The 21,507-nt window shown below is 44.2% G+C and overlaps 1 protein-coding gene across 2 annotated transcripts in view; it reads left to right on the forward strand.

The window, feature by feature from the left end:
- blk (BLK proto-oncogene, Src family tyrosine kinase) overlaps positions 1 to 21,507 on the forward strand; it is a 222,550-nt gene that overhangs the window by 113,815 nt on the left and 87,228 nt on the right. For both annotated transcript variants that reach the window (XM_039749471.1, XM_039749472.1), the window contains 2 exons: positions 3,936 to 3,972; positions 12,239 to 12,332. In XM_039749471.1, coding sequence (XP_039605405.1) covers positions 3,936 to 3,972; positions 12,239 to 12,332 — 131 coding nt within the window. The remainder of the gene's footprint in view (positions 1 to 3,935; positions 3,973 to 12,238; positions 12,333 to 21,507) is intronic.

Consider the following 21,507-nt stretch of genomic DNA (forward strand, 5'->3'; position numbering starts at 1 on the left):
TGACACTGCAGGATGTGAAGAGAGTCGAGAGAGTAGCGGACGGAGTGACTTGGTGACCTAAGTAAGAGAAAGACGGCAGGGCTGGCAAACCACGAGTGAGGAGGTTGTTCAAGTGAGGGGGAGACGAGAGGCCCAAAGGAGGTACCCGAGGATAATGGAGAGTACATTCAAACAAGGCCTGTGTTTGTTTTAAGTGGCTTGAGTTAAATCCTCAAGTGAAGGGGCCTGTTCTGTTTTGTTTGTTAGGCCACCGCGCACCCGAGCTACGGTTTGGGGTCCCCTACGTAGTGAGTAAACTACACTGACTGAGATAATTAATAAGGGTGGGCTCACCAGTAGTATCGGACGGACGATATATGTATAGCTATAAATCATTTCGTGTTTGAGTTTAATTATGTATTGTATATATTTGTAAAATGCCCAGTTTGGAAACCTGATCATTTTGCATTTAAGTAAAGAGAGTTTTTTTACTTAAAATTTGAGTAACTGTGATTTGGGTAGGTGTTCAAAGGCTCAAGGTGGCATATATTGTACATGCCAACCATAGAGGTGGCAACACCATAATAAAGAGCTCAGGGCATTGCACGCTGATTAAAGGAAGGGAGGTGCAAGGGGGTTACATATTTATACTGTATATATTGTGAGCAGGGGGGCTGAACGCACCCCTAGAAGACACGGCCACTTCTTAAAAAACCCCTCCTAAAAATGCTGACAGACTACCTTCACGTTACTCCTTTATTTGCTGGGCTTGTCACGCGATATGCTTTCCGCGCGGTACTCCGCATACTTAAAAGCCTCAACAGCGCCTGTTGGTCGGTTTTTTTGGTTGATTGCTTTGTTTTCTCTGTCTCCTTCCCCGATCATCCTCTGCTCCTGTTGGGGGTCCCACTCCTGTTGTGCTCCCCTATGATGTCTATCCTTTAATCAAGAGCTAACTCCATACTTAGCTTGTTTTACTTCTGAAAGTTTTGTTTGAAGTGTTTGAATAAAGTTCCTGTCTCTATAATATCCTGAGTTTTCTGTGCAATTCTGTGACCCAAATGTGACTATATATATATATATATATATATATATATATATATATATATATATATATATATATATATATATATATATATAAGAAAAAGTCTGGGAACCCCTCTCAGCCTGCATAACAATTGACTCTCCTTTACCAGTGGTATGTCTTTCATTTCCTAGGAACATCTGAGTACTGCGGTGTTTTTTGAACAAAGATTTTTAGTGACGCAGTATTTAGTTGTATGAAATTTAATCAAATGTGAAAAACTGGCTGTGCACAAATGTGGGTCCCCTTGTCATTTTGCGGATTTGAATGCCTGTAACTGCTCAATGCTGATTACTTGCAACACCAAATTGGTTGAATTACCTTGTTAAGCCTTGAACTTCATAGACAGGAGTGTCCATCATGAGTGCTAAAAGGTATTTAAGGTGGTCAATTACAAGTTGTGCTTCCTTCCCTTTGACTCTCCTCTGAAGAGTGACAGACAGCATGGGATCCTCAAAGCAACTCTCAAAAGATCTGAAAACAAAGATTGTTGAGTCTCCTGGTTTAGGGGAAGGCGACAAAAAGCCATCTCACAGGTTTAAACTGTCAGTTTCAACTGTAAGGAATGGAATCAGGAAATGGAAGGCCACAGGCACAGTTGCTGTTAAACCAACTCAGGTCTGACAGGCCAAGAAAAATACAGGAGCAGCATATGACAGGATTGTGAGAATGGCGACAGACAACCCACAGATCACCTTCAAAGACCTGCAAGAACATCTTGCTGCTGATGGTGTATCTGTACATCGTTCTACAATTCAGCTCAATTTGCACAAAGAACATCTGTATGGCAGGGTGATGAGAAAGAAGCCCATTCTGCACTCACGTCACAAACAGAGTCGCTTGTTGTATTCAATGCTCATTTAGACAAGTCAGATTCATTTGGGAACAAAGTGCTTTGGGCTGATGAGACAAACATGGAGTTATTTGGTCAGAACAAAAAGCACTTTGCATGGCAGAAGAAGAACACCGCACTCCAAGATAAACACCTGCTACCTCCTGTCAAATGTGGTGGAGGTCCCATCATGCTGTGGGGCTGTGTGGCGAGTTCAGGGACTGGGGCCCTTGTTAAAGTCGAGGGTCGGATGAATTCAACCCAATATCAACAAATTCTTCAGGATAATGTTCAAGCATCAGTCACAAAGTTGAAGTTACACAGGGGTTGGATATTCCAGCAAGACGATGACCCAAAACACAGTTCGAAATCTACAAAAGCGTTCATGCAGAGGGAGAGGTACAATGTTCTGGAATGGCCGTCACAGTCACCTGACTTGAATATCATCGAAAATCTATGGGATGATTTGAAGCAGGCTGTCCAGGCTCGGCAGCCATCAAATTGAACTGAACTGGAGAGATTTGGTATGAAGAATGGTCAGAAATACCTCCATCCAGAATCCAGACACTTATCACAGGCTATAGAAGGACAGCGTCTGGAGGCTCAGAGGAGCAAAAGGAGGCTCAACTAAGTATTGATGTCATATCTCTGTTGGGTTCCCACATTTCTGCACCTGTCTGGTCAGTTGATTGTGTCGAGTCCACTACGATTCCTAAATCCTTCTCATAAGGTGGACTTTCGATTTTCAGTCCTCCCACTGTAATCTCACATTTCTGCTTTCTATGTGTAATTCTTTACATTTACTGACATTAAATTTTATCTGCCACAAGTCTGCCCAAGCCTGTCTGCAGTCCAAGTCCCTCTGTGATGATTTGACATCTTCTGCCCTTCCACCTCATTGATGTATCACCATGAATCTCAACAAACATGTTATTTATATTCTTGATGAGATGGTTTCTGTATATTTGAAAGAGGGGCACTACTTTTAACATCAATATATCCATATCTGTAATCTCAAAGAAAATGAAAAACTCAGTTACAGTTCCTAAAACTCCAATGCAATTCCAATTTAGATTTTTTTTTTAATTCCAGTTCCTCAGCTAAATTGTTGATGAGTTAATTTGTAAACTGACACCAACCCTGCCTGGAGCCCAAAATTAATTACATTACTATATGCTGTTTTTATTCAATGTAGTCCAAGTTATATTTATTTACAATTGATGTATAAAGCAGAAGAAATCACAAAGAGATGAGAATGTCTAAATGTAAAGGTCATGTAACCACATTGTAGTCTGCGGCCTTCCTTCAATAAACTCCTGTAGCAACGACACATGAGAAAGGAAACATAAAGACGAGAAAATTGAGACAATTAAAGAGTGAGAGATGAGCAGCGCTTTATAAAAAAAATAAAACACACTTGCTAGCTGCGTGCACAGGGGTCCAAGCCACCTCCTCACAACTCAAGGGACATGGGGACAGATTCTGACCTGGTCACTGTAAGTGTGGTCTTTGCACATTGTACTCTTGTCTCCGTCCACTTTCATTCCAAAGATATGCAAGTTAAGTAAACTGGTGACCTCAAATATTATGCTGTGTTATGCTGTGATAGATAGATATTGATTTCAGTATAGTCGGCAGGATAGATAGATAGATAGATAAAATGAGCTATATGACAGACTGTAGATAGATAGATATGAAAGGCACTATATAATAGATAGATAGATAGATAGATAAAATGAGCTATATGACAGACTGTAGATAGATAGATAGATAGATAGATAGATAGATAGATAGATAGATAGATAGATAGATAAAATGTGCTATATGACAGATAGATAGATAGATAGATATGAAAGGCACTATATAATAGATAGATAGATAGATAAAATGAGCTATATGACAGACTGTAGATAGATAGATAGATAGATAGATAGATAGATAGATAGATAGATAGATAGATAGATGTGAAAGGCACTATATATTCTTTTACTTTTTATGTTGTGTTTCTGACCTCTTGAAACTGCTGTGTTTATTTCATAGGCGCCTGAGGACCAGAGGGTGAACCCTCCAGAATACGGTATGTACACCACTTGACACTGGGGGTTAAATTCAGTTTCATTTCAGTCATATGCATGGTGTTTCAGGGTGATGGAGAAGAGGGGGGCTCTTTCTCAGACGTTCTTATTGCCTTCACAGCCTCAGTGCCATAATTAAGTTTAGGGTTGGGGTAGGGGATATTAGCCCGAAGGCTATATAAAAAATGCATTGGTACACTCACTCCAATTATAAATCTTTTATTTTGCAGTCCCCACCCATCCTACCAATTGTAAAATCATAAGTTAATTAAAAGGTCTATCAGTTAGGGTTTCAAATGAAATGTCCACAAATGACGACAAATGTGTTGGTACCCCTCCACAAAAAAAGAAGAAAAACCCGCAATTGCTTCTGTAATACCTTGAAACAGACAAAAGTAATTGGCACCTGTATCCAGCAGGGGGTGTTAGCTCCCTTGTTGGAATAAGTTCTTTTGTAATTGCGCCGTGTTACATAACCCAAAACTATACCGTTATAATATAAAAAGGTGATATTTCTCCCTCAGTGATACGGCAGTAAGAAATCACATAAGATAAATAACTTCACTTTCTTTAATGACGGTTTACACAGCATAACAGACGAGGAAGTCATGACAAGATCATCACCAAAGTGGGAGCCCGATGTGTAGAGTCTACCATTTCTGTCGCCGCATTGGAAGGATTTTCAGGATCGGATGACGTTATCTCCTGTCCATCCATCAGCTTCATAAGTGCGCCAGGCAATGTTCCAAGGCTTTATACTCTTTCTCCATGTGCAGGCCCTCACTTAGGTAAATCATGCCATTCCAAACAAGAAAAAGAAGATCCACTGCCATGCTGACTCTGACACACAGGAATTGTACAATGCCCATTTTACAGCTGTCCTTAACTTGTCTTGTCTTACAATGCTTGGCCTAGCAATTCTAAATGATAAGCCCCTGTGTGCTAAATCTGGCTTTGTGTTAGCTATACATGTGGAAAGAAAAGAAAAGCAGATCTTAAATATTTGCACAGAGCACAGTGACATATGGGCAAGCATGCTGGTGCAGTGGTAGCACTGCCCCCTCGCTGTAAGGAGACCCGGGTTCGCTTCCCAGGGCCTCCCTGAGTGGAGTCTGCATGTTCTCCCCGTGTCAGCGTGGGTTTCCTCCCACAGTCCAAAGACATGCAGGTTAGGTGCATTGGCGATTCTAAATTGTCCCTGGTGTGTGAGTGTGTGTGTATGCCCTGCAGTGGGCTGGCGCCCTGCCCGGGATTTGTTCTAGCCTTGCGCCCTGTGCTGGCTGGGATTGGCTCTAGCAGACCCCCATAGCCCTGTGTTAGGATATAGTGGGTTGGGAAATGACTGAATGACTGACAGGGACATATTCAAATTATATTCTGATTACAGCGCCCCTCATTGTATTTATCCACATTTAGTAAAAATCAGACTTTGCTTTCAAGTTTTGATTTAATAGAATATTTCAAATAATAACACAAATGCAAATGGAGTGGACAAAATTGATGGAACTCTTAACCTCATGTCTGGCTGCTCAACCTTCAGAGTTTGCAGTCACTGCACACAAGCGATTCCTGGAGCTCTCCATGAAACATCTGCACCTGTCCACAGGTAATGTGGCCCACTCATCCTGAGCAAACTACTCCAGCGGTGTCAGGTGTGAAGCGGTCTTCTCCAGACTGTATGTTTCAGTTCTGTCCATTGATGTTTGATTGGATTCAAATCCTCCTAGAAGGCCACTTCAGAATAGTCCAATGTTCTTGTTCATTCTTGGGGGCTTTTCAGCTGTGCGTTTTGGCTCCTTATCCTGTTGGAGGTTCCATGACCTGCGACTGAGACTGAGCTTTCTGACACTGGGCAGGACATTTAACTCCAGAATGTCTTGGTGGCCTTGAGGTTTCATTGTTCCCTGCAGAGACTCAAAACTACCATGTGCCAGACGCAGCAAACATAACTGAACCTCCTCCATGTTTCACAGCAGGTCTGGTGTTCTTTTCTTTTTTCATCTGTGGACACAGAGCTGATGTGACTTGACAGGAAGCTCCAGTTTGGTCTCATCGGTCCAAAGGACATCCTCCATGAAGAAGCATTGTGGCTTGTCAATATGCACTTTAGCAAATTCCAGTGTGGCTCTTTTATGTGGGGTCCTCCTGGGTCTTCTTCCAATGAGCCCACTGTCACTCAGAAACTGATGGATGATGCGATCAGACACTGATGCACCTCAACCTTGGAGTTCAGCTTGTATCTCTTTGGAATTTGTCTTTGGCTTTTTGTCTCACTATCCTTCTGCCCATTCTGAGGTCGATTTTCCTCTTGTGGTGGATGGCTGCAGTCCCACAGACATTCAACTTCATAATACTTGTCACTGTTGTCTCAGGAGCATCAAGCTGCTTGGAGATGGTGATCTTCTAGCCTTTGTCTTTACCATGCTTGTCCATGATTTTCTTTCTGATCTCCTCACAGAACTCTCTCCATTGTTCTCTGTAGTCCATGTTCAGTGTGGGGACACACGATGACACCAAACAGCCGAGTGATGACTTTTCTCCATTTAAGTTGTCTGAACGACTGATTGCACAATTGGAGAAATGTGTGATATGAATTCAAGAAAACAACGAATTTGAAAAATCATTTCAATCCAATCATTTAGGATCTCTTTTAGGGGTCCCAAGTAATGTGTCCAGGCCATTTTAAAAGATCTTTGTAAAGTAAGCAGCAATTGATCTCATGTTACTATTGTTATGCTTTAGTTGATGACACATGGCAGCAGTAGCTCAGTCGGTAGAGCGGGTGGTCCAGCAATCGGAGGGTCGCAGGTGTTGTGTCCTTGGGCAAGACACTTAACCTACCTTGCCTGCTGGTGGTGGTCGGAAGGATTGGTGGCGCCAGTGTTCGGCAGCCTCACTTCTGTCAGTGTGCCCCAGGGCAGCTGTGGCTACATAGTAGCTTATCATCATCAGCGTGTGAATGGGTGAATGACTGTTGTGTTGTAAAGCGCCTAGGGGGGTTCTTGAACTCTAGTTAGGCGCTATATCAAATACAGGCCATTTACCATTTTTTACATAAGAGGCATGCAGATACACAGGGGACAACTGCTTGTCATTTCATTACTTTTTGGGGGGCATGCAACAGTTGTTCAATGAGCTGTAAGGGTACCGACAAATTTTGCCCACATCTACAGATAGATAGATAGATAGATAGATAGATAGATAGATAGATAGATAGATAGATAGATAGATAGATAGATAGATAGATAGATATGAAAGGCACTATAGATAGATAGATAGATAGATAGATAGATAGATAGATAGATAGATAGATAGATAGATAGATAGATGTGAAAGGGCAATGGTAATGGGCAGGTTGACAGATGAGATTAGACAGGAGTCCCCGTGGACTGTGATGTTTGATGATGACATTGTTATCTGTAGTGAGAGTAGGGAGCAGGTTGAGGAGAACCTGGAGAGGTGGAGATATGAGAGGAGAGGAATGAAGGTCAGTAGGACCACCAACACAGAATAAATGTGTGTGAATGAGAGGGAGGTCGGTGGAATGGTGAGGACCCAAGGAGTAGAGTTGGTGAAGGTGGATGAGTTTAAATACTTGGGATCAACAGTACAGAGTAATAGGAATTGTGGAAGAGAAGTGAAGAAGAGAGTGCAGGCAGGATGGAGTGGGTGGAGAAGAGTGTCAGGAGTGATTTGTGACAGACGGGTATCAGCAAGAGTGAAAGGGAAGGTCTACAGGCCAGTAGTGAGACCAGTTATGTTATATGGGTTGGAGACGGTGGCACAGGAGACAGAGCTGGAGGTGGCAGAGTTAAAGATGGTAAGATTTGCATTGGGTGGTGTTGGTTTGGACATGTGCAGAGGAGAGATGAGGGGTATATTGGGAGAAGGATGCTAAGGATAGAGCTGCCAGGGAAGAGGAGAAGAGGACGCCTAAGAGGAGGTTTATGGATGTGGTGAGAGAGGACATGCAGGTGATGGGGGTGACAGAGCAAGATGACGAGGATAGGAAGAGATATGCCCAGTACTGAAGACATTGCCCCCTTTGTGACCTGAGCTGATTCCTAGGGACTTCCCATCTGTGGAAATCTGGGAATCATGTTTGTCACAATTCTGCTGCTGAAGCCCCCTATGTCAAACAAAAGGCCATGTGACTGGCATGGGCGGCGTAAAACAAAGCCCTGAGTGATGTCTTGGCCTCGGACCTACAGGGTCACATGGATTCTTGTGATGCTCTTGCTGACTTTGAAAAATGTGCTTGAGGCTCTCTTAAGACCTTTCAAGCCACCTTTCAGTGCGCCTTAATGACCGAGGTGCTTTGTTTCATGGATCTGTAATCCTTCACCTTTGAACTTGCATATGAAGCAGGGGCAAGTCCTTTCAGTTCCATCTTGTGATACCGAGAGAGCACTAAAGCAAAATGAGGGCTGTCATTGTGCTCAGTGGAGGAAAAAAGGGATCTGTAAAGAACATTCATCAAAGGGGAATTTAGGCATCATAAAATTCTAAATATCAGATCTTAAAACTTCTAATAAAGTGTCCTACAGATTCACTCTTTTTCTCTCCCTCATTTCCAGTTTTGGATTGTTGGAGCCCAGAGACCATCTGGTGACTTCCAGCAGAAATCTTTCAGCTTAAAGGTGATTCAGGTACTCAAGGACACCGGTGGAAATTAAGAACTCAGAAAGCACTTCTTTACTCAAAGAGTTGGGGGAATCTTGAATAAACTACCAAGACTTGAAGTTGAAGTTGAAACCACCAAGAGCTTTAAGGAGAATCTGGATGAGATATTGGGAGAGCTTAGCTATTAGTTAAAGAAATGAGCCCACTAGACAAAATGATCTCTTCTTGTGTGCCACATTTCTTATGTTCTTATGTAACAATGGCACCAATGGAGAACAATGTCAGAGGGGCCTGCCTTCGTTAGGAAAAAAAGTCATGCACCCCCATCCTCACTCATATTAGGCCAAATAGCCACATCTAGTTATCATTGAGGTGGGAGAAGAAAACTGGAGGGTTTAAGTAAACGGGCACTAGGTGGCACTATTGCCCAGCTAACCCCAACGGATAGACGCTGCGAACACAATTTTAAAAGCAATAAGAAGTATTTTTAATTTTCTTCTTTTAAATAGTGTCTCTAAAGCACCACCGCCACAATAAACACACAATTAATAATCACAATAAATTTCCTCCTCTCATTCCAGCAGCTCTGTCACACTCCCTCCCAACTCTGGCTCCCTTGCTGGGTCTCCACCAGTCCTTTATATAGTCCTTGACTCGGAAGTGCTTCTCCTCTTCTGTTCAAATGACATGTCAGCACTTCCGGGTCAGATGGAGAATTACATTTTTCTCTAGCCCGGAAGTACTTCTGTTCTTCCGTCCCCGTGACTTGGGAGTACTTCTGGGCTATATGGAAAACGAAAATCCCCATGTTTCCCTGCAGCATCACATGGTGGCACCCACGGTACCCAGCAGGTTTGTGAAGCCAAACTCCATCTCCCATGATGCCCTGCAGGAATCTGGGGCACCTCTAAGCTGCAGGGATGATGCCATCTAGCATCCTGGGTGTTTCGGCTGGGATGAGCTAACCGGCCGTCCATCACAAGGGAAAACAACCAAGATGGAGCAGAACAGGCAAACGTCATTCACAATCTGAGCAGGCCAGGCTGAAAACTGAGTACTATGGATGAGAGACAGAAGCAATAATTACTAAGGCATCATGTATATGAACTGGCCCACGAGGGAGGAGGAGTGTGAGAGTGCATGTGTGTGTGCTTGCACCCTGGAATAGATGGCATTCTGTCTTGTACCTGGAGCTCCATAAATGTTTTTTTCCATTTTCTGCATCATAGATAGATAGATAGATAGATAGTGTGGAAGCCTGCCAGACAGGCGGACACCCTAATGTCACCCAACACACATTTATTGAGACAGTACATATTTACACAAGTGCTCACATAACCCCAAAGTCCCCAAAAGTCCTGGCCACAACACAGTGCCTTCTTTTTCTTCAGGCCGCCTCCTTGCCTCTTCTCCAAGACCTTGTCTTCTCCTCCTGACTCCAGCCATCATATGAAGGTAGGCAGCCCCTTTTATACGCACCCGGATGTGCTCCAGGTGTCCTCCAGTGACCTTTCGCCGACACTCCCCTGTGTGGCGGAAGCACCTGCTGTGTACCCAGAAGCACTCTGGGTGTCCCTGACCCTCTTCCCCCCAGCACTTCCGGGTGTGGTGGAAGTGCTGATGTCCAGGGCTCTTTAGGCACAGGGGCGCCCCCTGGCAGTGACCACGGGCCCCCACAGGGTAGAGCTTCAAAGCTCTGTACCCATGGCCCCCAAAGGAACCAGGGTGGTCGCCCCCACGTGCTCTGGGAAGGATGTAAACCCTCTTCTGGTCTTCCTGAGCATCCTGGCTGGGTCGCCACCCCAGTCACCTCCGACAATAGATAGATAGATAGATATGAAAGGCAGTCTATAATAGATAGATAGATTATTGAAAGGCACTATATAATAGATAGATAGATAGATAGATAGATAGATAGATAGATAGATAGATAGATAGATAGATAGATTATTGAAAGGCACAATATAATAGATAGATAGATAGATAGATAGATAGATTATTGAAAGGCACAATATAATAGATAGATAGATAGATAGATAGATAGATAGATAGATAGATAGATAGATAGATAGATAGATTATTGAAAGGCACAATATAATAGATAGATAGATAGATAGATAGATAGATAGATATGAAAGGCACTATACACACACACACATAGGATTTACACAAGTATGTCTTGTGTTATGACATAACGTTTGTCTTCAGACCTGAGCTATTTCAGTGCCAGTCACCATAACAGGTGCCCGCTGCTATTTTTCTCAGATGCTGATCCCTGTGAGAATATGGCAGTCACCCTGACCAGGTGCCTTAACGCTGTACTTTGAGTATGCCATCCTAGAAGTTTCTCTCTCTGTGATTTTGGTTCACTTATGCAGGGGCTCCTGTGCTGTAGCTCTGCTCTCGCTAATAATGTTATATTTGTATGTGTGTTGGCTACTGCTACTGTATATGTAGGCGGAGTCTGAGGTCCGTTGGGCTCCGCAGCAGGTTTTCTTTAAGGACAGCTCTGTGCTTTGCTCTCTTCAGCTTTCCCTCAATCCTGACAAGTCTCCCAGTCCCCAGTTGTACTCCATGATGCTGCCCACCTCCATGCTTCACTGTTGAGTGGTATCAGAGCAGAGCCTGATTTCCTCCAGACGCGTATCTTGGTTTCATCAGAATAGACAAATCTTCCTTCTCGAGGTCTGAAACTCCTTTTTGTGCCTTTTTGTAAATTCCAAGTGGATTTTCTTGACACTTTTCCTGAGGTGAAGCTTCGTCTGTTCACATTGTCACAAGGTCCAGGTTGGTGGAGTTGTTGCAGTGTAATTTGTCCTTATGTAAGTTTCTCTGGAGCTCAGCCAGAATGACCAATGGGTTCCTGGTCACCTCTCTTACTAAGGCCCCTTTCTCTCAGGATTGTTCAGTCTGGCCAGGTGGCCAGCTCTAGGATTCTTTCTTCCATTTCCTCCAAATTTGTCCCATTTAAGAATTATGAAGGTCTCTATGTTCTTGTGAACTTTTGATGCTGCAGACATTTTCTTGTAGCCTTCCCCAGATCTGCACCTTGACACAGTCCTGTCCCCAAGCTCCGCAGGCAGGCACACGACTGTCTTAACGGATGGGCACGTCGGGCAGTTGCCCCATGCTAATCTATGTTTGCTGTGACTTGCTGAGGGTTGTATAAGAAGAGGGTCCCAGTGCGCTGCTTTGGCCGATGGGCCTGTAATGCTGTTAAGATGGCCCTGGGCAGGCAGCTTCCTTTGACCTCATGGCTTTATTTTTGCTCGGCTGTGGGACCTTCTATGTATGGCCTGGTGGGTTCTTTTCCTAATCAATCAAATGGACCACAGCTGCACTCCCAAGAAGGTGTAGAAACATCTCAGTGATCATCAATAGAATCGGATGCCCCTGAGGCAAAGCAAAGGGTCTGAATACTTACGTCAATGTGAGATGGCAGTTTTTGATTTTTAACTTATTACCAAAATTTTCTCAAGTCCCGTTTTCACCGCGTCACTTTAAGATATTGAGCGCTGCTTGATGAGGGAAAAATTAATTGAGCCGATTTTAGCAGAAGGCCACAAGAGAGTAGAATATGCAAAAAGTGATATAGTGTCTTTTGGTTTGTGCGTGTTTCTCATCTTATTTTTCCTCCTTTTGCAGAGAAGAATGTGGTCATTGCGCTTCATGACTATGAACCCGTCAACGAACACGACCTGGCCTTCAGCAAAGGCGATAATCTGAAAGTTCTAGAAGAGTGAGTACACTGCCTTCCATTTTTGGCAACTTTGTTCATGTCCTAAACATTTATAGTGTGTCTTTATTTAACAAAGTAAAGTCACAAAAAAATGACCACTTTAGCATCAAATCAATGGCACTTGTGTACTATTGATCTGGTCAGGGAAGTAGCAGAGGGGCTTGTTCATCAGTTTCAGATGCTTTGGTGCACTAGAGGGGCCGCAATGAGACAACCCTCAAAACAGGAATGAATGGTTTCACAGGTGGAGGGAGGCCACTGATATTTTTCCCCTCCTCATCTGGTTTGTCACTCGTTTTGCATTTGGCTACAGTCAGTGTCACTACTGGTACCATGAGGCCATACCTGTACCCTACAGAGGTGGCACAGGTAGTCCAACTTCTCCATCAATACGTGCCATTGCCAGAAGGTTTGCTGCATCTCCCAGCACAGTCTCAAGGGCATGGAGGAGATTCCAGGAGACAGGCAGGTACTCTAGGAGAGCTGGACAGGGACCCTCATAGAAGGTCCTTAATTCATCTGCTCCTTTGGGCAAAGAGGAACAGGATGAGCACTGGCAGAGCCTACAAAATGACCTCCAGCAGGCAGGCCACTAGTTTGAATGTCTCTGACCAAACAATCAGAAACAGACTTCATGAGGGTGGCCTGATGTCCTTTAGTGGGCACCATGGAGCTCGATTGGCATTTTCCATAGAATACCAGAATTGGCAGGTCCACCACTGGCAGGCGCCCTATGCTTTTCACAGATGAGAGCAGGTTCACCCTGAACACATGTGACAGACGTGAAAGGGTCTGGAGAAGCCGTGGAGAACGTTATGCTGCCTGTAACATCGTTCAGCATGAGCAGTTTGGTGGTGGGTCAGTGATGATCAGTCTAGGGAGGCATATCCATAGAGGGACTCACAGAGCTCTACAGGCTAGACAACGGCACCTTGACTGCCATTAGGTATCAGTATGAAATCCTTGGCCCCATTGTCAGACCCTATGCTGGTACAGTGGCTCCTGGGTTCCTCCTGGTGCACAACAATGCCCGGCCTCATGTGGCGAGAAGATGAAGGAATTGATCCCATTGACTAAATGCTCACTCGGCTGACCTCAATCCAATAGGACACCTCCGGGTGGGACATTATGTTTCGGTCCATCCGATGCCTCAAACTGTCCGGGAGCTCAATGATGCCCTGGTCCAGATCTGGGAGGAGATCCCCCAGGACACCATCTGTCGTCTCTTTAGGACGTTGTCAGGCATGGGAGGTGGGCATACAAACTACGGAGTACGCTTTGGATTTGCTGCAATGAAATTTCAGCCAAATGGACTCGCCTGCCTGAATCATTTTGTTCCCGCTGATTTTTGGGGTGTCTTTGAGTTCAGGCCCCTCTCTGTCGGCTGATCGTTTTCATTTCCATCCTTTTGTTCCTCACACATCACCATATCAGTTCATAGCAGTAGAGAGAGACAGCAGGGTTTTTATTTCCCTTTGAGATCTGATGTGTTTTCAAAGGGTTCCTTTCATTTTTTTGTACAGTTTATATCTATTTATTTATTATATTTTATTGATTTTATTGTAAGCTCCTCCGCATCGAGAGGAGTCAGATGAGGTGGCTCGGGCATCTGATCAGGATGCCTCCTGGACGCCTCCCTGGTGAGGTGTTCTGGGCACATCCAACCGGGAGGAGGCCTCGGGAAGACCCAGGACACGCTGGAGGGACTATGTCTCCCGGCTGGCCTGGGAACGCCTTGGGATTCTCCCGGAAGAGCTGGAAGAAGTGGCGGGGGAGAGGGAAAGCTGGGCCTCTCTGCTTAAGCTGCTGCCCCCGTGACCCGACCTCGGATAAGCGGAAGAGGATGGATGGATGCATTCCATACAAATAGATCAATTTTAGAAAAATAGGATTAAAAAAAAATCAACCCATGAGAAAGAGAGTATGGGCAGCAGAATAAAATTTAAAGCTAGTAAAAATAAGTAAATCGATGAATTAATAAGTGAATAAAAATAAATGGAGAAGATAAAGAAATGTGGAGAGAATCTGCTTCCTAGGTACTTTAACTCTTTGAGGGCTGAATATTTTTTCCAAAAAACATGAAAGTATGGCTTCACATAGAAATCAACATAAAATGTCTGTTGCTGCATGCTGTGGCTGCCAGTTTGCCAAGAATGTGTGGCAGGCAAGCTGCCAGGCTGTGTTCACATGGCTGCACGGGGCAGCAGCAGCAGTCACAGTCATAGTGGATTGCAATCTGGTTTCTACCTCTTATCATTGTTAAGTGGCAGTCCTCCCAGGTGAACAGTGCAGTGCCATAGGCTGTGTCAGCTACATGAACCTGTTCACCACCACGATTAGCTAAGGACCAATCTGCAAAACTTCATATTCGTTTTCGATCGCTGGTATCAAAATCAGAGTCCGACAAGTCTTAGTCCAATTCAGAGAGAACAGGCAAAACGTCATCACGGAGTATTTTGCTTTACGCGTTCACTTTGATCTCTCGCCAGATGTCAGTGCCATTTTTGCCATTGTCTGCACCTTGCTACCCACGGGAGTGCAGGAAATATTGTTCAAAACCAGAAGCTAACTTTCCTTCTACCAAAGAGAGTTTAACTAAAATGTAACGGCTGGTTTTGTCACAGTTTACAGCTGATTACCGATTATCGTCAACTCCTCCTTTTGACAAAAGTCAACATCAGCCCTGAAAGAGTTAAGAGCTTATTCTAAAATATTATCGATCAGATCCTGTCATGTTTTGAAAAAGTTCTGCACAGATCCTCTAAGTGAGAATGTGATTTTTTTTTCCAGTTTCAAATAATATCAAACATGAGTTACCTGCTGACTTAACAGAGGAGAGTTAGGATTCTTCCAGTTGAGCAAGATAAGTCAATGTGCTAATAGTGAAGTAAAGGCCATTACAGTTTGTTTGTCCTTCTCCACTGGAAGCCCCTCTGTGAGCCCACCAAACACAGCTGTTAGTGGATTAGGAGGGATTGGGACCCCCAAGGCTTTCTGATAGGCATTTAAAGATCTTGGTCCAGAATGATGTTAATTTGGTGCAGGCCCAGAACATGTGGCCCAGTGAGGCTGGAGCTCGATTGCAGCGTTCACAGGTCGGCTCTTACCCTGGAAATATTTTGGGCAGTTTTAAGCGAGACAGATGTGCTCGATAGATAATTTTGAGTTGAATAATTGTATGCTTTGCGCATATGGAGCTCGACTGAATTCTCTGCTACCTTCCACTCCTTTTCTGAGATGTTGAGTGAGAGATCCGTTTCCCACTGCACTCTGGGATCTTTGAAAGGGAGGGACTGTAAAATGATTTTCTATATTACAGAAATGCTGTCTGAGTGTTTGAAACTGATCGATATTTTTTCCGGCGTAGAGGTAGGTGGGAGGTGAGGAAAATTGGGCAGGTTCTGTTTAACAAAGTTTCTAATTTGAAGGTAGTGAAAGAAATGTGTTGCTGGAAAGTTAAGTTTAGTGTGTAATTGTTCGCAGGATGCAAAGGCGTTGCCTATGTAAAGATCTCTAAGTGATTTAATGCTGAATGTTTTCCAGACATTAAAAACTGCGTACGTTTGAGAGGGTGGGAAAAACGTGGTTATCACGTAGAGGTGCCACAGATAAAAGCTTCTCTATCTTAAAATGCTTCCTACATTGGCCTCATATTCTGAGTGAGTGAAGCACAATTGGGTTGTTAGTATATCGGCGATGACTTCTATTTATTGGGGTACAAAGCAGGGAATATAAAGAAGTGCTGCAGGATTTTGTTTCTATTGCAGACCAAGCCTGAGTCTGTTCATCTATTTGTGTCCATGTCCAGGTTTTTATAGTTTGTATGTTTGCTGCCCAGTAATAAAATTTAAACTTAGGTAGAGCCATGCCAGTTTATATCTATTTATACTCGCTCATGTTTCTACATCAGATGTCAGACGTGAGGTACCGTCGTGTGTAACAAACCAGTTTCCTGTTTAGAACTTTTAGATGCTTGCTGTCGGAAATGTTGAAAAGAGCATTTCATGCATGATGCCGCTTTGACATTTCTAGACAAGGCAACTACTTTGTAATCTTCATAGTCTGTTGTTGTCTGCATTTGAGGTATTAAAAAATCTGATGCAATCCTTAATACACGTTACGTTTAAACCTACCATCCTGGCAGTATTCAGCTCTGGCAAGAAAGGGTGCCCATGAATCAGCCCCTTCCATTAAGTTCTTGATTATTTTAGCTTTAAGTATGATGGAGAGATGTCAAGATCATTTTGTGTTACCCTTTTAGTCAGCCAGGCATTTTATTACCCCTAAACAGAGTCATGTCAGGGTGCTGGAGCCTATCCAGTGTGAACGCTGGCCCTGGCACAGACAGACGGACATCATATTTTCACCACACACCATTTATTTATATACACTATTTACAAGTTTTGTGCTCACGTGCACCCCCAGTGCCTTCTCGCACCGATTTCCCCAAAGTCCAGGCCCACAGTCTCTTGTGCCTTCCTGGCCGCCTCCAGTCCTTCCTCTCGCTCAGTCCGCTTCCTCCCGACTTCCACCAATCACTGGAGGGAGGCGGCCCCTTAAATAATGCCCCCGGATAAGCCCCAGGTGTTTCCGGCATCTGCTCCTTAGCCACGCCCCAGCGTGGCGGAAGTGTCGGCTGTCTTCCTGGCAGCTCTCCGGGCGCCACATAAAGTCTTCCCCCCGGCACTTCCGCCACACCCGCTCCCAGATTATTAGGCACTGGGGCTCCGCCTGGCGGTGGCCACGGGTCCCTACAGGGCTGGGTTTCCATGCCCTGTACCCGAGGCCCCCTGCCTAACCAGGACGGACACCCCCACTCGGTCTGGAGGAGGCACTCGCCCTCCTCTGGTCCTCCAAAGCGTCCCGGCCGGGCTCCAGCCCCAGCTGAGGACCGTACGGGATAAACCGGCATCGGGGCGCCGCCTGGCGGTGACCACGGGCCCCTACAGGGCTGGGCTTCCATGCCCTCGACCCGTGGCTCCCAACAGAACCAGGACGGACGCCCCCTCGCGGTCTGGAGTAGGCACAAGGCCTCCTCTCGTCCTCCTGGGCGTCATGGCCGGGCTCCAGCCCTGGCCGGGGACCACACCAGCTAGATCTATTGTTATTTTTATATTCTAAAAGTTCTTTTAATGGGTCATATTGAAGCTATGTAAGCACACTTGTCACGATGATCTTCTGTTTATCAGACAGCCCCAGGTTCAGAAATTCCTATCATGTACCCTCTAAGGGGCATATGGACCAAAATCAGACCCTTCTGACTGTGAATCCTTTGAACATACTGGCACCTTTATTTTACCCCATTGACATGATGGTGCTGCTTCTCCTCTCGCATATGAAGGCTGTGGGCTGTAGTGTTTCAAATGGTTTAGTATTAAGCATAAAGGGCACCTTTTTAAATTTATGTATTTTAGAATAACAAATTCTTTAAATTTTATTACAGTTAATTTGTATATTTTAACAACTATGCAGTCTACATGTTTAACCTGATGATTAAAGCATAAATTACATTTAAAGAAATCATTCCTGTAGCACAAGCTTTTTGTCCTGCCTAGGGCAGGGGTCTCCAACATGTCCAAGTAGCTCGCCATAGGGTTAAGTAGAACATTAGAACACTCCAGACAAGAGCAGGCCATTCAGCCCAACAAAGCTCGCCAGTCCTGTCCACTTATTTCTTCCAAGAAAACATCAAGTCGAGTTTTGAGAGTCCCTAACGTCTTACTGTCTACCACAGTATTTGGTTGCTTATTCCAAGTGTCTGTCGTTCTTTGTGTAAAGAAAAACTTCCTAATGTTTGTGCGAAATTTCCCCTTAACAAGTTTCCAACTGTGTCCCCGTGTTCTTGATGAACTCGTTTTAAAATAACAGCCTCATAACATAACCAAATGTGACTTTAAACGTGGCACTGACACAGGATGCCACCTTTGCCACAAGTCAGGATTTGAAGTTTCTGCTCTGCCGTCAGCTCTGAGTGCTATTAGTGAGAAGTGGGGGTGCTGAGGAGCAACAACAGCTCAGCCGTGAAGTGGTAGACCACTCACGCTGGCAGTGCCTCCTAAGTGCTAACCGCCTCTCCTCTGTCCTCCTCATCCCTTACAAGAGAGTTTCAAACCACCTCTTGAAGTACCATCAGCACAACGGAAGACGCTCCATTACCAAGCAGCGGCGCATAAGTCTGAGATTACAATACGCAATGTCAAGCATCGGCTGAAGTGGTGCAAAGCAGAAGATTTCCAACCTTTTTGACTGGAGGACCAGCTGAAGTATTGTAGCAGTGCTTCCCCTGGCAGGACTCCATTTCCCAGCAGCCCCGAAGGGGATTTCCCTCATTGGATGTCTGAAACGGGTGCAGGGGCTGCTGGGGACAAGAAGGGCCAGCGGGAAAAATGAAAAAGGGGCCGGCGACGCAGCAAGAGGGAGGTCTGTGTTTCTGTGTACAGGCCATTCAGCTCAACAAACGTCCCTAAAGTCTTACTGTCTACCACAGTACTTGGTCGCTTATTCCAAGTGCCTATCGTTCTTTGTGTAAGGATAAAACATCCTAATGTTTGTGTTAAATTTACCCTTAACAAGTTTCTAACGGTGTCCCCGTGTTCTTGATGAACTCATTTTAAAGTCACCATCTCGATCCACTGGACTAATTCACATCATAATTTTAAACACTTCAGTCAGGTCTCCTTTTAAACTGTAAAAGCTCAGCTCTTTTAATCTTTCCTCCTAACTCATCCCCTGTAGTCCTCTAATCATCCCAGTCGCTCTTCTCTGGACCTTCTCTAGTGCTGTTATGTCCTTTTTGTAGCCCTGGAGATCAAAACTGCACCCAGGACTCCAGATGAGGCCTCACCAGTGTGTTATAAAGGTTGATCAGAACCTCCTGTGACTTGCACTGCACACATCAAGGCACTATATAACCTGACAGTCTGTTAGCCTCCTTAATGGATTCTGAACACTGACTGGCAGTTAATTATGTTGAGTCCACTATGGCTCATAAATCCTTTTTGATGAACTCATTTTAAAGTCACCACCTTTATCCACTGGACTGATTCCCTTCATCATTTTAAACACTTCAGTCAGATTTCCTCTTAAACTGTAAAGGCTCAGCTCTTTTAATCTTTCCTCATAACTCATCCCCTGTAGTCCTCTAATTAGCCGAGTCGCTCTTCTCTAGACCTTCTCTTGTGCTGTTATGTCCTTTTTGTAGCCTGGAGATCAAAACTGCACACAGTACTCCAGATGAGGCCTCACCAGTGTGTTATAAAGATTGAGCAGAACCTCCTGTGACTTGTACTCCACACATCAAGGCGCTATATAACCTGACATTCTGTTAGCCTTCTTCATGGCTTCTGAACACTGAATCCTACGTAAATTTGAAAATTCATTTAGTCAAATTAGGGTTGGGCGATCTTTCCAAAAAATCATATCACGATCCTTTTAACACAAAATCACGATCCACAATCTTAATTGCAATCTATCTTTTCAATGCGGCATACACTTAAGTGAATATCCGGAACTCAAACAGACCTAAGTAACAGCCAGCCATTATCCAACCCGCTATATCCTAACACAGGGTCACGGGGGTCTGCTGGAGCCAATCCCAGGGCACAAGGCAGGAAACAAACCCCAGGCAGGGTGCAAGCCCACCGCAGGACACACACATCAAGCACACACTAGGGACAAGTTATGATCGCCACTGCACCTAACCTGCATGTCTTTGGACTGTGGGAGGAAACCCACGCAGACACGGGGAGAACAAGCAAACTACATGCAGGGAGGACCCGGGAAGCGAACCCAGGTCTCAAAACTGTGATGCAGCAGTGCTACCCACTGCACCACCGTGCCGCCCAACCTAAGTATCACTTTATTTTAAATATCAAACAAAGTTGAATTCAATTGTTCTCTCGTTTGCTAGCTAAGTGAAGTTAAGGACCACACTCCGAAGCTGGCGAGTTAGTGAGGAGCGACCCGTCCCATCCTGATCTTGGATTCGTGTTAATAAATCTGCACCACAAGTGAACTGTGATACATAGCGAAATGAGAGAAGTCATAAAATCAACCGGAATGATCAAGCAAATTATAGAAAAAAAAACCCGATCTAAATCCGTGAAGTAGTTCTCTCGTGAAAAGCAGACAGACAGACAGACAGACATTGGATTTAATATATTATATATTAGTAAACCTTCAAAATAATGTGCAGTTAAAGTCTCAATAGCATTCTCAGCAATTCTGGAGCTTAGTAGAGCCTGATAACTAGAAGAATCTTCACCAAGCTGCAGCTCTGAAAATGTCTGCTTTGTTTGGGTCTCCATACCTCTGTGAGTCTGACGTGAATGTCATGAAGTCAAAGTTCAGAACAAGACTGACAGACGAACATTGAAATGACTCCATGAGAGTGAACCTTAGTGGCTCCACTCCACCAGACACCTGCCTCTCTTGTTGACTCCATGCAGTGCCAGTCATCTGGCTAACTCAGTGGTTCTCAACCTGTGGGGTGCGAAGTAACAAAAAGGGGGGTGTTTAGATGTGAAAAAAAGACAACAAGAATCAAAAATATGAAAAAAACATCCGTTGAAACCAAAACAAATGAACTTAAAACTACATTCTGATAATAGAACAATGAATATAGAGTTAGATAAATGTCGATAAAAGTTAAGTAAGTATAATAAAACTGGACATTATGCCCGTTACAATAATGGGCGCTAGAACAGAAGTGCATAAACATTTGTATGAACAGTCTTTATTAAATTGCAAGGGACCTTGTATGTGGCTGTAATATACGTCACTGTATTGTGTGCCTTTATGTTTCTCTCTCAGTAATACTGGTTTGTATTTCCGTGAAATGCCTGTAATCTTGTATGACAGTAATACAGTGGAACCTCGGCTCGTGACCATAATCCGATCCAAAACTTTGGTTGTAACCCGATTTGGTCGTGACCTGAAGTAATTTCCCCCCATAGGATTGTATGTAAATACAATTAATCCATTCCAGACCGCATGAACTGTATATAAATATATATTTTTTTACATTTTTAAGCACAAATATAGTTAACTATACCATAGAAAGCACAGCGTAATAGTAAACTAAATGTAAAGACATTGAATAACACTTAAAAAAAAAACCTTGAACAACTGAGAAAACTAACACTGGAAGAGTTCGCTTTATAGCGCTACGAACTGC

This window comes from Polypterus senegalus, chromosome 3, assembly GCF_016835505.1.
Source record: "Polypterus senegalus isolate Bchr_013 chromosome 3, ASM1683550v1, whole genome shotgun sequence".
Classification (NCBI taxonomy): Eukaryota; Metazoa; Chordata; class Cladistia; order Polypteriformes; family Polypteridae; genus Polypterus; species Polypterus senegalus.